Source organism: Sciurus carolinensis, chromosome 6 (genome assembly GCF_902686445.1).
Source record: "Sciurus carolinensis chromosome 6, mSciCar1.2, whole genome shotgun sequence".
Lineage (NCBI taxonomy): Eukaryota > Metazoa > Chordata > Mammalia > Rodentia > Sciuridae > Sciurus > Sciurus carolinensis.
The window spans coordinates 128379234-128391397 of NC_062218.1; the positions used below are offsets into that span (position 1 = coordinate 128379234).

The 12164-nt window shown below is 36.0% G+C and overlaps 1 protein-coding gene across 1 annotated transcript; it reads left to right on the top strand.

Moving 5' to 3' along the window:
* Positions 1–2148: 2148 nt before the first annotated feature.
* On the top strand, positions 2149–10872 carry Lect2 (leukocyte cell derived chemotaxin 2). Its single transcript, XM_047556300.1, has 4 exons — positions 2149–2410; positions 4148–4244; positions 5748–5893; positions 10567–10872. Exons 1-4 carry the CDS (start codon positions 2365–2367, stop codon positions 10731–10733), a joined length of 456 nt encoding a protein of 151 aa, XP_047412256.1. The 5' UTR covers positions 2149–2364; the 3' UTR covers positions 10734–10872.
* Positions 10873–12164: the final 1292 nt, after the last annotated feature.

Sequence of the window (12164 nt, forward strand, 5' to 3'; positions counted from 1 at the left end):
TATATTTTCTGGGGTGTTAGACATTCTTTGAAAGGTCTCACCCATTCCAAGACCACTAAAAATCATTCATTCAAAATTCGTGAATTTCCTAATGTAAGGTTTCCCTCTCTCCCTTCTTTCCTTCCTTCCTTCCTCCCTTCCTCCTCCTTGAATTTCTCCTCCTTTCTTTCTCCTCCTCTTCCTCTCCCACCCCTTCTTCTTCTCCTTCTTCTTCTTCCTTGTATGTCCATGTATAGAATTGTCTGGTTCATAATTTTTGACTTACAGAAAAGTTGATAAAATAGTACAAAGAATTCTTTATGTGTATTACCCACCTTCCCCAATGTTACCATCATGATTGATTTTAAAAAGAAACTTTGAATATGACATGTGAAATTGTTGGTATTGCTAATTTTTCTGCTACCTTGAGAAGTTATTTTTGTGTTTATTAACCAATTGTATATTTCTCTAAATATTATATCCTGATAATTTCATCATCTTCAGACCTGATTTTCTTGTAAATTTGTATGAGAATTTTATTTAAATATGTTCATTTTTGTCACACATGAATTCAACTTGTTATCTTAAAAAGAGAGAGAGAAATGTTTGGGTCACTTTGATGTATGGATCAAGCTTTTACATTTGCCAGATGTTATCTCAATACTATTGATGGATGACTTAACTTCTCCCTAAAGGTCTGAAGAGGTACTTTTACCCTGTACTACATACTGTGTGCATCTGTGTCTGTCTCTGAATCTCATTTTGTTCCTGAGTTTTATTCTTTCTTCGGTACATTGACTCAGTTTTGTGCCAGTCAGTGCACTGATATTCTGCACTTTGCACATTGCAAGCCTCCCTGAAGGATGCGTGAAGTCACAGGTGGTGCACACTGTAACTGGCACCTCTTGGCTAGTGTTGCATAACCCACCCTACCAGCCTCGATGATGTCACATGACCGCCATTATTGCTCACACCTTTTTGGGCTATGATGGTCTGGTTCAGTGGGTGGCTCTGCTCCATGTGGTTTTCACTCCCTTCTCAGAGAAGCAGGTTGGGTTGGGAATGTGCTCCTCACAGCAGTGACAGAACACAAGAAGGTGATTGTGAGGACAAAGGCCACACAGGGCCCAGGTCTACTGATGTGCTGTCATCTCCACTGCACTTTACTGGTCAAAGACACATTACTGACCTACAATCAAGGGTTGAGTACATCCCCTCTGACCCTGATGAGACACGGCAAGGGTGCAGATGCAGCGAGGGTAAAGATTTGGGGCCATGGTCCCAACCTTCTGCAGAGGGAAAAGTTATTTAAATGAGAATGTTCCCATGGAAAATTCCAGGTCTCATATAATAATAAGGATTGAAGAGAACTGCTAAAATATATGTGAAACATTCAGAACACTGAAGTGCACAGAGAGGTATAAAGAGAACAGAACATCCATGTCTTTGTCTCCAATAATTAACAAATTACTATTTTTCCATATTTGCTTCTAATCTCTTTTCAGAAATAAAATGTTTTAGAGTTTAAATATTCTGTATATTCTCTACAGCTTCATTTCTCTCCCTTTTCAGAGGTGACTACTGTCCTAAAGTTAGTCTGTGAATATTTTTTTATTTACTGTACTTGCAACCTTTGTGAATATTAAAACTTTGTTATTGAAATTTAAATAAATGGCAGAATATAATATGTATATATAATACTAAAGCCACTTTTTAATTCAATTGTACATTTAGAGATAAAACTGTGCTAATAGATATAGATTGTTTTCATTTAAACTGGTACATATATTCCATTATATGACTATACCATAGTTCACGTATCTTTTCTACTACTGATAGATAGTTGGCATGTTGTATCCATCCATTACACAGATGAAATCTAACTGAGCTCATAATAAAAAAAAATAACCCTAAGGAATATACAGAAGAATATGTTATAAAGGGTCATACATTATTAATGATCAATTCTCTTCTGAAATATGTGCTACCCAAGACATGAATAAAAGATCTACAGATGCTAGTAAATAGGCTATTATTCACATATATATTCTCCTACCAACCACAGCCCCAAGACCTGCAATCTGCACCTAGTCTTATCATTTCCTGTTAATATTTAGTCAATATTTCCAATGAAGCTGGCTGCTTCTTCAGATCAAAGACTTTTATATAGGCCCTACGTGTGAGTCAAATCACTATCCATGGGATATTAGAATTTGACTTGTTCCATTCTATTTTCTGTGTCTCACACCAAATTAAAAGAAATGAGAGAGACAAAATTATAAGACTAAAGAGCCAGAAAATACTCTTTCAAACTTGAATATTCTTCAAAGAGAGCGTGGGGGCAATTCTAATTAGAGGAAGAAACATAAGGGAAGCAAAAGCCAGATGTTTTCCACAAGGGTCCTCCTTTCAGCGGCTTTGATTTCCACTGGTAAGTTCAAAGTACAATTTTAGAACCTTGGCTAATTTTTAAAAACTGATTTCCTGGGAAGATTTAAAAGTCATTAGTAGCACAATTGCAAGAGAAACTTGTATATTAGTTATTAAAAGTAGGATAGGAAAGATATGTTTTGGGTAGGGGGTTCTCAATGGTCTCTAATGTTCTGATTCTTTAATGAAGGAAAACAGAAGTGAGAGTGGGAAGATTTCAGAAAAGCGTTTCAGACTTGATCTGTGGTTTAACTGGTACAAAACAGAAAATGAAAAGTTTAAGAACCAGATTTAGAAAATTCCTGATATAAAGACTGGTGTGAATTGGTACAAAAACAATGAACCCTTAATGTTCATAGCAGGAAAGAAAGATGAACAGACTAATAATTGTCTAATATATGTCTCAATTCCCAAGGATAAATACTAGCTGTCAAAGTGATGGTATTATATATCTTGATCAGGGTGTTGAGTTGAAGCTTTAGCTCCAAGGTGGAAAACTTCTGATACCCAGGTTTTTAAAAGCATATATAAGTGGGGGATGGAGAAGAATGAAGGAATTTTGAATTGGGCAGAGGGGAGTAAGGGGAAGGGAGGGGGTTTGGGGGTGGGAAGAATGGTGGAATGAGACAGACATTATTACCCTATATACATGTATGATCACACTACAGTGTGACTCTGCACCATGTACAGCCAGAGGAATGAGAGGCTGTGCTCCATTTGTGTACAATGTGTCAAAATGCATTCTATAGTCATGCATAACTAATTAGAACAAATTTAAAAGGAGATAACATTCAAAGAAAAGTATCTTAAAACATTTATGGAAAGTATTCTGTAGCTTCTTTTCCTAGCACTTATACTAGTGAAAAGTAAAATGTCTTTAAAGAAAAGTCAATCATCAAATTTACAGGTTCTTGTTTTTGCTTCTGCTTCTGTTAGTTTTTCAAAGTGAAAGGCTGAGTTTGCTAACTGTAGCTCTGTGAATGCTAACATTAAAAAATCAGGAAACTTAATTCAATTGGCAATTTATCAAGTGCTTACTAAGAGACAAGTTGCACTTAGAGTTTGCCCAGAGTACACTGAAAGAAAATCCTATGTTTTTCTTTCTCAAAACTTTTCATATAGTTGCTTCTATTCCCACCCCCTCTTCTGACTTTGCTGTAGACAAAATTGATTTGACCTTTTAGATTACTTCTAGAATCTCCTTCTTCCATGTCCACAAATATAAAAGAGATTTATTTAGTGTTGAATAAACTTGGCTTATTTAAGTATGTTTTATCTTTAATTCAATCATTTGCTTGTATTTGATTATTAGAACTAACCATAAAGCAGCATTTCAAAGTTACTTTAGAATTTCCAAAGTTATTTCTTTGAGCTGTGCTATTTGATTACTTAAGTTAAACATAGCTGTCTGCATGCCAGGTAATGAGCAAGGAAAATCTGAAAAGCACAATTTATACCATTTCTTAGTAGATAATCTGAAACAATGTATAATGATGAAAATTAATGCTTATACATAAATAAATACCTTAGGTGCCACATAACAGAATTCTGTGACCAGGGAGAAAGTTAGTTTTACATATAAATCAGCTCACAAAATTCTATAAGGAAGACCCTCCCATAAACCATGGAAAGTCAGGCAAAAACTGTAGTGAAAAAAGACTTCTCAGGATTCCTGGGAGGACATAGGAAAATGAAGGCTGGAGAAGATACCTAAGGCTCTCACGTTTCTCCTTTTTAGCACTGGCTGGGCCATGGGCTAACCTATGTGCAGGCAAGCCTTCCAACGAGATCCGGAAATGTGACAGCCACGGTTGTGGACAGTACTCTGCTCAAAGGTACAAACAGGGTTGCAAACACCCACCAGCCTCTGGCTACTCACCTTATTTCTTAGTGCCCTTGATCCACGTTACCTTGAGGCCTTATGATTATCCCCCTTCAGACAGTGTAAAAACCCAGAGATGTGTGTAATATGACAGTCTCTGGAGCAACTTCTAAGAATTCTGCTTTAAGTAAGTGTTTTGAATTGGGGACAGATCACAATATAAGAAAGAGAGAAAGGAATAAACACAGTATTTCCCTCTCAACCCCTCTACACGTTGATTTTTCTCATCTAGTTTCCCAAGGGTGAAAATCAAACACTATTACTGCATTTTAAAGTTGAGGAAACGGAACTGAGGAACCAAAGGGCTAGTCCCATCAAACCCAGTTGGAGACAGTGAAGGCTCCACCTGCATTCAAGCTTTTGGATTCTTTTCCACCAATCCCATTGTAACTGACTCAGGCTCTGGAATTCGAATGTTAGAGTCTGATCCCAAGCAGGCAAGAAAGCTTCTCAATCCATTCCAGACAACAAGAAATTGAGCTGTGCTGTTTGTGAACTCATGAATGTTCAATAATGCACATCACTTTGGGAGAGGTGTCACTGTTTGAGATAATAGCCATGTGTCCAATTGTATTTGTGATCTCCATCCTAATAGGAGTGGAACTCTTACTTTTCTGGATGCTACTTCCAAAGCAACTTCAAATACCTGAAACAGGACTAAGATGGGAAATATGGAAAAATGGACTCTGGATTGCCAAAATTAAGATTCGGTTAGGTCGTATTCTAAAGTTTAAACACTGACCTACACAATAACTTCTTGGTTCTTCACTTGGATCAGTGTCACTTCACAGATAATTCTAACAATTCTAGTGAATCTGATTGCTTGGCAGTAGTCTTCTGGAAGGAGAAAAGCCTTGAGGGAGCAGGCATAGTGAGAGCAGTGAAAACCAGAGCTGAGAGATTGCTAGAGACAGACTCAGGCAACCTCACAATCTGGAATCATTTTGTGTTTGTGCTCCACACAGTTTAACAAACCCAGGAGGCATCAGTCACAGCACTAAAATACCACGTGCAATAAATGATATTTACAGAGACTTGTCACTGAGAGAAAAATAAGACAAGGGTAACATGTGATACTTTTATGATAGGTTCTCATAAAAAGACAACTCTTTTCTAAATGATCTTGAAGAGGTCAAGTCATAAAACCTACTTACATGTACTATCTCATTTCCCTAAAATGCCATATAACAATAACAGCTAATATTTGTTTAAGGCTCCCCATGCACCAAGTACTATTTTTAATGCTTTAATCTTTACAGCATGGTTATTATGACTTGCAGGGGGAGAGGTTAAAATTTGACTAAACAGAGTAAGGAATCTTGGAACATCCCAACATGTTCTGGCAGCTTCAATTTTTGATACCCTAGACTGAGAACAGTGTGCCGAAACCACGTTCCTGGGCAATAAAGTTTCCCAGGGCAGCTGCTCAATCTGCTCATTCTTCTTTACATCCTAGCAATCAGAGGCCTCACCAAGGTGTGGATGTCCTGTGCACTGATGGATCTACCGTGTATGCACCATTCACTGGAATGATCATGGGTCAGGAGAAACCTTATAAAAACAAAAATGTCATTAACAATGGCGTTCGGCTGTCTGGAAGAGGTAAAAGGGATGACCTGGGACACCTGCTGATGCTTATTTATTTAACGCAGATTTCATATATACAAGTTTTGTACTTCTTTCAAAATTATAAAACCTAGAACGTAAAGATATAACAAACCAAAACAGCTGATGCATTTCAAAGATGTTCTAGCACCTTCCCTGAAGTCTTCTGCCTTATGCACACACTCCACCAAACTCTATAGCTCATTGAAGGGGGGTTCCTTTCTGTGGCTCAAGTAGTTTTGCTTTAAAAAAAATTTATAAAAATCACTTTCAGTAATATTAATCTTAATGAATAGACACTTTCATTTACCAATATTTGTAGAAGTTGACATTTCTGTAAGACTTTAATGTGAAATATTTCCAGAGGTTTTCATGTTCTAGATAAAGTAGGTCTCCTGGTACTCTAGATATTGATTTGTTTTTTATTTTAAATCAAGGTTTAATATACATGCAAAAAAGTGCAAAACGCACAAGCATACAGCCCCATGAATTGTAAAGTCAGCACAGTGGGGAACCAGTGTCCACATCAAGACAGAACTGACCGGTCTCCCAGAAACCCCTGTGTTAGCTATCCTCAGTCACTACTCCCAGCAAAGGCAATTGCTACTCTGGTTTCTAGTTTTGCTATTTTAAAAGATTGCATAAACAGCTACTCAGGAGGTTGAGGTAGAAGGATCCCAAGTTCAAGGCCAGCCTAGACAACTTAGCAAGACATTGTTTCAAAATAAAACATAAATAAAGGGTTGGGATGCAGGTCAGTGGTGGAGGACCCCTGGGTTCAATCCCCAGCACAGTGGTAGGGAGCATTGAATTAAACAGTACGCACTATTTTCTGTGGAATTTCATTCTACATCATGCTTGTGAGATTTGTCTGTTTAAATCCACATTCACTCTTCCTGATGAGTGGCATTTCATTATATGCATATACTGGTAACTTCTCAACCATTCTTCTTTAGATGGGTCTTTGGGTATTTTTCTTTTAGGTGATTGTGAAAATTCTGCTAGAAACTTTCTTGTACCTTTTAATGAATGTACGTATGCATTCCTACTGGAGGTGGGTCCTGAGGGTATTCCCTCACCAAGGCTGTGAGAGAACCATATCTTCAATGAGCTATTTGGTGACTGTCCTCTGCAGGCCCCAAATGACAACAGAAGCAGTTGTCATTCAACTGGGTTCTCTGAAGAGGCGGCACTTAAGAGCCACATTTAAAGCCATCATGGTCACCTAACAGGCAGCAAAGATGAAGTAGTAATTAAGATTTGTCTGAATGTCAGAGATTTGTGGCATTGGCTCATTTATCATGGTGACCTTAGAACTGAATAGATGTGTAGCTTATTGGCTGTTTTGGTATAAGGAGAAAAGCTCTAGGTCTCATGAACAAAATTCTGGCTTTAATCATCACGACAGTGGGTTACAATCTCCAACCAATTCTCAGACTTGAGCCAGTTCAGTCCCAGACCCCCTTCAATGAAAGAGAGTAAGGAAGGGCCCTGCCACAAAGTCAAAGATTTGTTCTATGAACCATGCTTCTAGCCATCCGCAAAGGTAACTAAGCCACTTAGGATTACTGTACAGTGGGGAAGAAGAAATAATTAAGCTTTTTAGAGATTTTTGTATGCTTTCTCAAAAGTGTCGCTAACCCATGGAGATTTAAAAGGCCACTGTGGCCCACCAGTCAGATTGGGGCTTACAGGGCCAGCTAGTCTCTCACTATGATGGGCTCCATCATAGAGTGGGCTCAGTCAATCTCCACAGTTATCCTGTGACTTTCTCCCTGGTTCCAAAATGCACAATTGGAATCAACATACTCAGCAACTGGCAGGATGCTACGGAGTGGAATTGCTGTGTCACAAGGAATATGTGTTTCTTCAGCTACCATACACATTGACAGTTTCCAAAGTGGTTTTACCACTTTACGCTACTGCCACAAGTGTATGAAAGTCCTGGCTGCTCTATACACAATGGTCGGTATACTTATTTTTTTTTTTAATTTCAGTCATTCTGCTGGGTGTGATCTCACTGTGGTTTTAATTTGCATTTTCCTGATAGTTAATGAAATTGGCCCTTTTCTATGTTTATTGATATTAATATTATTATTATTAGTGGTGATGGTGATGGTGGTATTGGGGATTGAATCCAGGGCTGTTCTACCACAGGCCTTTTTATTTTTACTTTGATAGGGTCTTGCTAAGTTGCCCAGGCTGGTCTTGAACTTGTGATCCTCCTGCATTAGCCTCCTCAGGAGTTGGGTTTACAGGCATGTGCCACCATGCCCCCTCCAGATTTATTGAAAACATGGATATCATTTTTTGTAATGTGCCTATTCAAATAGTTTGCCCATTTTTTATTGGCTTGGTATCTCTTATTGATATGTGGGAGCATTTATATATTCTGGATATGAGCTTTCAGTAATGTAGACACACGTAATAACTGTTTTCCCATTTTGTGGACTGTCTTTGTACTTCCTTAATGATATACTTTCAATAGAAATTATTATTTTTTCTTATAGTGGGATATTCTTTTTTTAATTTGAAGGTCATTATAATCATACACAATAGTGGAATTCATTGTTACATAATATTTGTACATGTACATAACATAACAATAAAACTTGGTCAGTTTTGTCCCCCTAGTGCTTCCCTTTTCCCTCTCCATCTCCCTCCTCCTGGTGTCCTTCCTCTATTCTACTGGTCTCCCTTCTTTAGAAGTTCTTATTTTTAATGTAGCAAATTTAGTAAAAATTCCCTTTATTTTAACAGATTTTTGGCCTGTGTAAGACACGTTTGCCAACCCTGAAGACATCATGACAGCCATGTTTTTTTCTACAAGCTTTATGGTTTCATCCTTCATATTTAGATGAGTAATCCAACTACAAGTGACTTGTCTAGGAAATGAGATTTGGATCAGGATTTGTTTTCCCCCATACTGATTTCTAATTGACTCAGTACCATTAACGTAACAGGACTTTTTAATTTTTTCTCTACTTCTCTGAAACATCTTATGTGATAAATCAGGAATCTATGGATCTGTGGATCTCTTTCTGTATTGCTTCATCAAGTTGTTAATCTTGCACAAATATAACACTGTCTTAATTGCAATAGCTTTAAAATACACATTGATATCTGACAGCATAAGTTTTTCCAGTTTGTTCTTTCAGATTGCTTTGACAATTTTTGGCCATCTGCATTTCCAAATAAATTAGAGAACAAGTTTGCTAATTTCCACAAAAATCCTGCTAGCCTTTGATTGGGTTTGCAGTGAAAAATATAGATCAAATAGAAAAGAATGGATATCTTTAAACCTGAGTCTCCCAATCAAAGAACATATTACGTCCTCTGTTTATTTAGGTCTTCTTTCATTGTCACATTAATAACTAGTGATTTTCAGTTTAGAGATCTTTGCACATCTTTTATTTAATAGATGTTAATAAAACCTACCTTGTGGAGTTTAGATCTACAGTACTATTGTCCCATAGAAATATAATACAAGTTATATACATAATTTTAAATTTTTTAGTAGCCTTATTAAAAAACTAAAAAAGGAACATGTGAAACTAATTTAATATTATTTCCAACCCAGTATTTCCAAAATATTATTTTGTTTGTAATTAATATAAACATTATTGGGATGCTTTTAATTTTTTGTATTGAGTCTTCCAAATGTATTGTGTATTTTATCCTGAAGCCCATCTTTTTTTAAATTATGTTTTTATTTTTACAAACTGCATTTTGATTAATTGTACTGGGCTACATTTCCAATGCTAAACAACCAGTGGCTACCATGTTGAATAACAATTATATAGCCTTCTTTTTCCTTGGCCCATTTTGACCCAGTTGCACTTAAGAGTAATATGTTCAAGTCTGCCTTTATTAGTCTATTTCTATTTTTCCTTTCATATCTGCAGTCTTTGCTTCATATAGATGATTTCTGCATTATTTAACACATGGATGGCTGTATCTTACTTAAGAACTGTGGCAGTTACCAATGTTTAACATTCTCTTTAGTCTTGTTTCAGTGCTTCTTGGCCTGAATTCTACTCTCTGGTAGTAGGAACATCATTCTTGCTTGCTTCCATTTGCTTGGCAAAACTTTGTCAAGTTCTTTATTTATAGCTTTTTCAATCCTTGTTTTATTTCACACAGCATAGAATTGGATTTTGCTTTTCAAGCCAGTAGGAAAAGTTTTAAAGCCCATTCATACTTACGGATGACTTATATATTCAATCTCAACACTGTCATATTATTTTATAAATATTGTGTTATACTAATTCTATTTCTCTACTTGGTAGTTCTTTTGTTAAAGTTCTTTTGATATTTAGGAGAGTCTATATTTTTATTCCATAACCATTTTTCTTTATTTTTGAAGTTTAATAGTTTTATCAGACTATGTCTTGGAGTAACATTGTTTGAGATCAATTTCACACTACCTCATGTTCTCCTGCTACTGTTCTTTAATACCTCAATTAAAGTTCATTTGAATCTATTCTCCTTTTTGCTTCTTGTAATGTTAATCTTTTTAACAGAATTGTCATTTTCTTCTATTCCTCCCAAGTTCATTCAACTGTGCTTCTTTTTGAAAGTCATTTGTCCATTTCTGGTCTTATGTTTTAAATTTCTGATTCAAGGCTATTGAAATCCAGATAATAAATAATTATCTTATTTTCTTTTAGGTTTCTGTGTCAAAATTTTCTTCATAAAGCCAATTAAGTATAAAGGTTCTATCAAGAAGGGAGAAAAACTGGGAACTCTTTTGCCCCTGCAGAAAGTTTATCCTGGCATACAGTCACACATACACATTGAAAACTGTGACTTCAGTGATCCTACTGCATACCTGTAAGCAGAAGACAAAGACAGAGCTTCTAAATAGCCATCCTCCAAAAAACTTGGATGCATAACTTTGCTTCTCAAGAAATATGTGTTCAATCAGAAGCATGATAAATGCAAGAAAGAAAACAATTTTGATTTTGACTCAGTTACTTTGATGTTTGAGTGTGAACTAATTTCTGGGGGCTCTCTGATCCTTTCTACAGGATCTGAGGTGGTTTTGTGGTTTAGGCTTCACCATTCTGAAGACCTAGGATAAATAAGTGAATTCAAGCAGGTCTATGTTGGATTTTTTGACAACTTTGAAACTAGCCTCTTTTCTGTGTGAAAAGTGAGAAAGAACCTGAAGGTCTTTCTATGGCATAAGAATGAAGAGTAGTTTATGATGCTACCTGTGGTATATACTTAATAAACATTAGTTGAATAATTCGGAGGCTTCTTTTGAGTTAAGGTAATGAAGATTCTCAGCAATACCCTTAGGTATATCAAACTTGTTGGAGGGAAAGCTGCTTATATGTATAAGAAAGGATTTGCTGGTTCAGGTCCATGATCTCCCATGGCTATGAGTTTCCATTTCCTAGGTAATAAATGATGACACATTCTCGAAAGAAAACTTTCTAGGTGTCAAAGAAGTTGCACTACAGGGGGTACTTACTATACAGACAGAGGACAGCCTTTATCCGAAGCATCTCATGGAACTGGGTTAGTGGCCTTATCTAGTCACATGCATATCACAGCTACGTATTTGCATATGTTACCATATTTAATTATATTATTATATCTATATTATTCTACCTCAGTTATGTTGACAAATATGAAGAGAAAAACAATATCATACAAATGTCCAAAGGACCAAATATAATTCTGGCTCCTTAGAATTGTTAGTCAATAAGAAAGGAAGAATTGAATTAATCACTTTGGAAATTTTCTTCATGGATTTTTGCTAAAATTCTTTTGAAATATAGAAAACTCCAGTAGAATATTTCCAGTCTTACATGTAGATATGTTAGAGAAAAAAAAATAATTAATTGAACTTTATCACTGGAGAAATCACTCCATTTGTGTACCAGATCTACATGTAAGAATGTTCATGATATCACAATTTGTTAGAGCAAAACCTGAGACAGTCTGAATGCCCTTCAACAGTGAGATTTTTTTAAAACTATGATAGCTACAGAATAAAATATTATTTAATAATCATAATAAATGAATCTCAATTAACAAAATAGATGAATTATATAAACAGCAATTCTGAGGAGTCAAATCACAAAGCATGATTTTTTTTTATAAAGTCAAAACAAAATTTCTAAGAACACATAGAGAAGTAACAAAATTAAAAAGGAAAGTAAAAAAGTAATGAACACTAATTACCTTAGGACTAGGTACAGGAGAATCACATAGATTTAAGTGATTAACAATACTGTAATTTTGCAGTTAGGGGTGA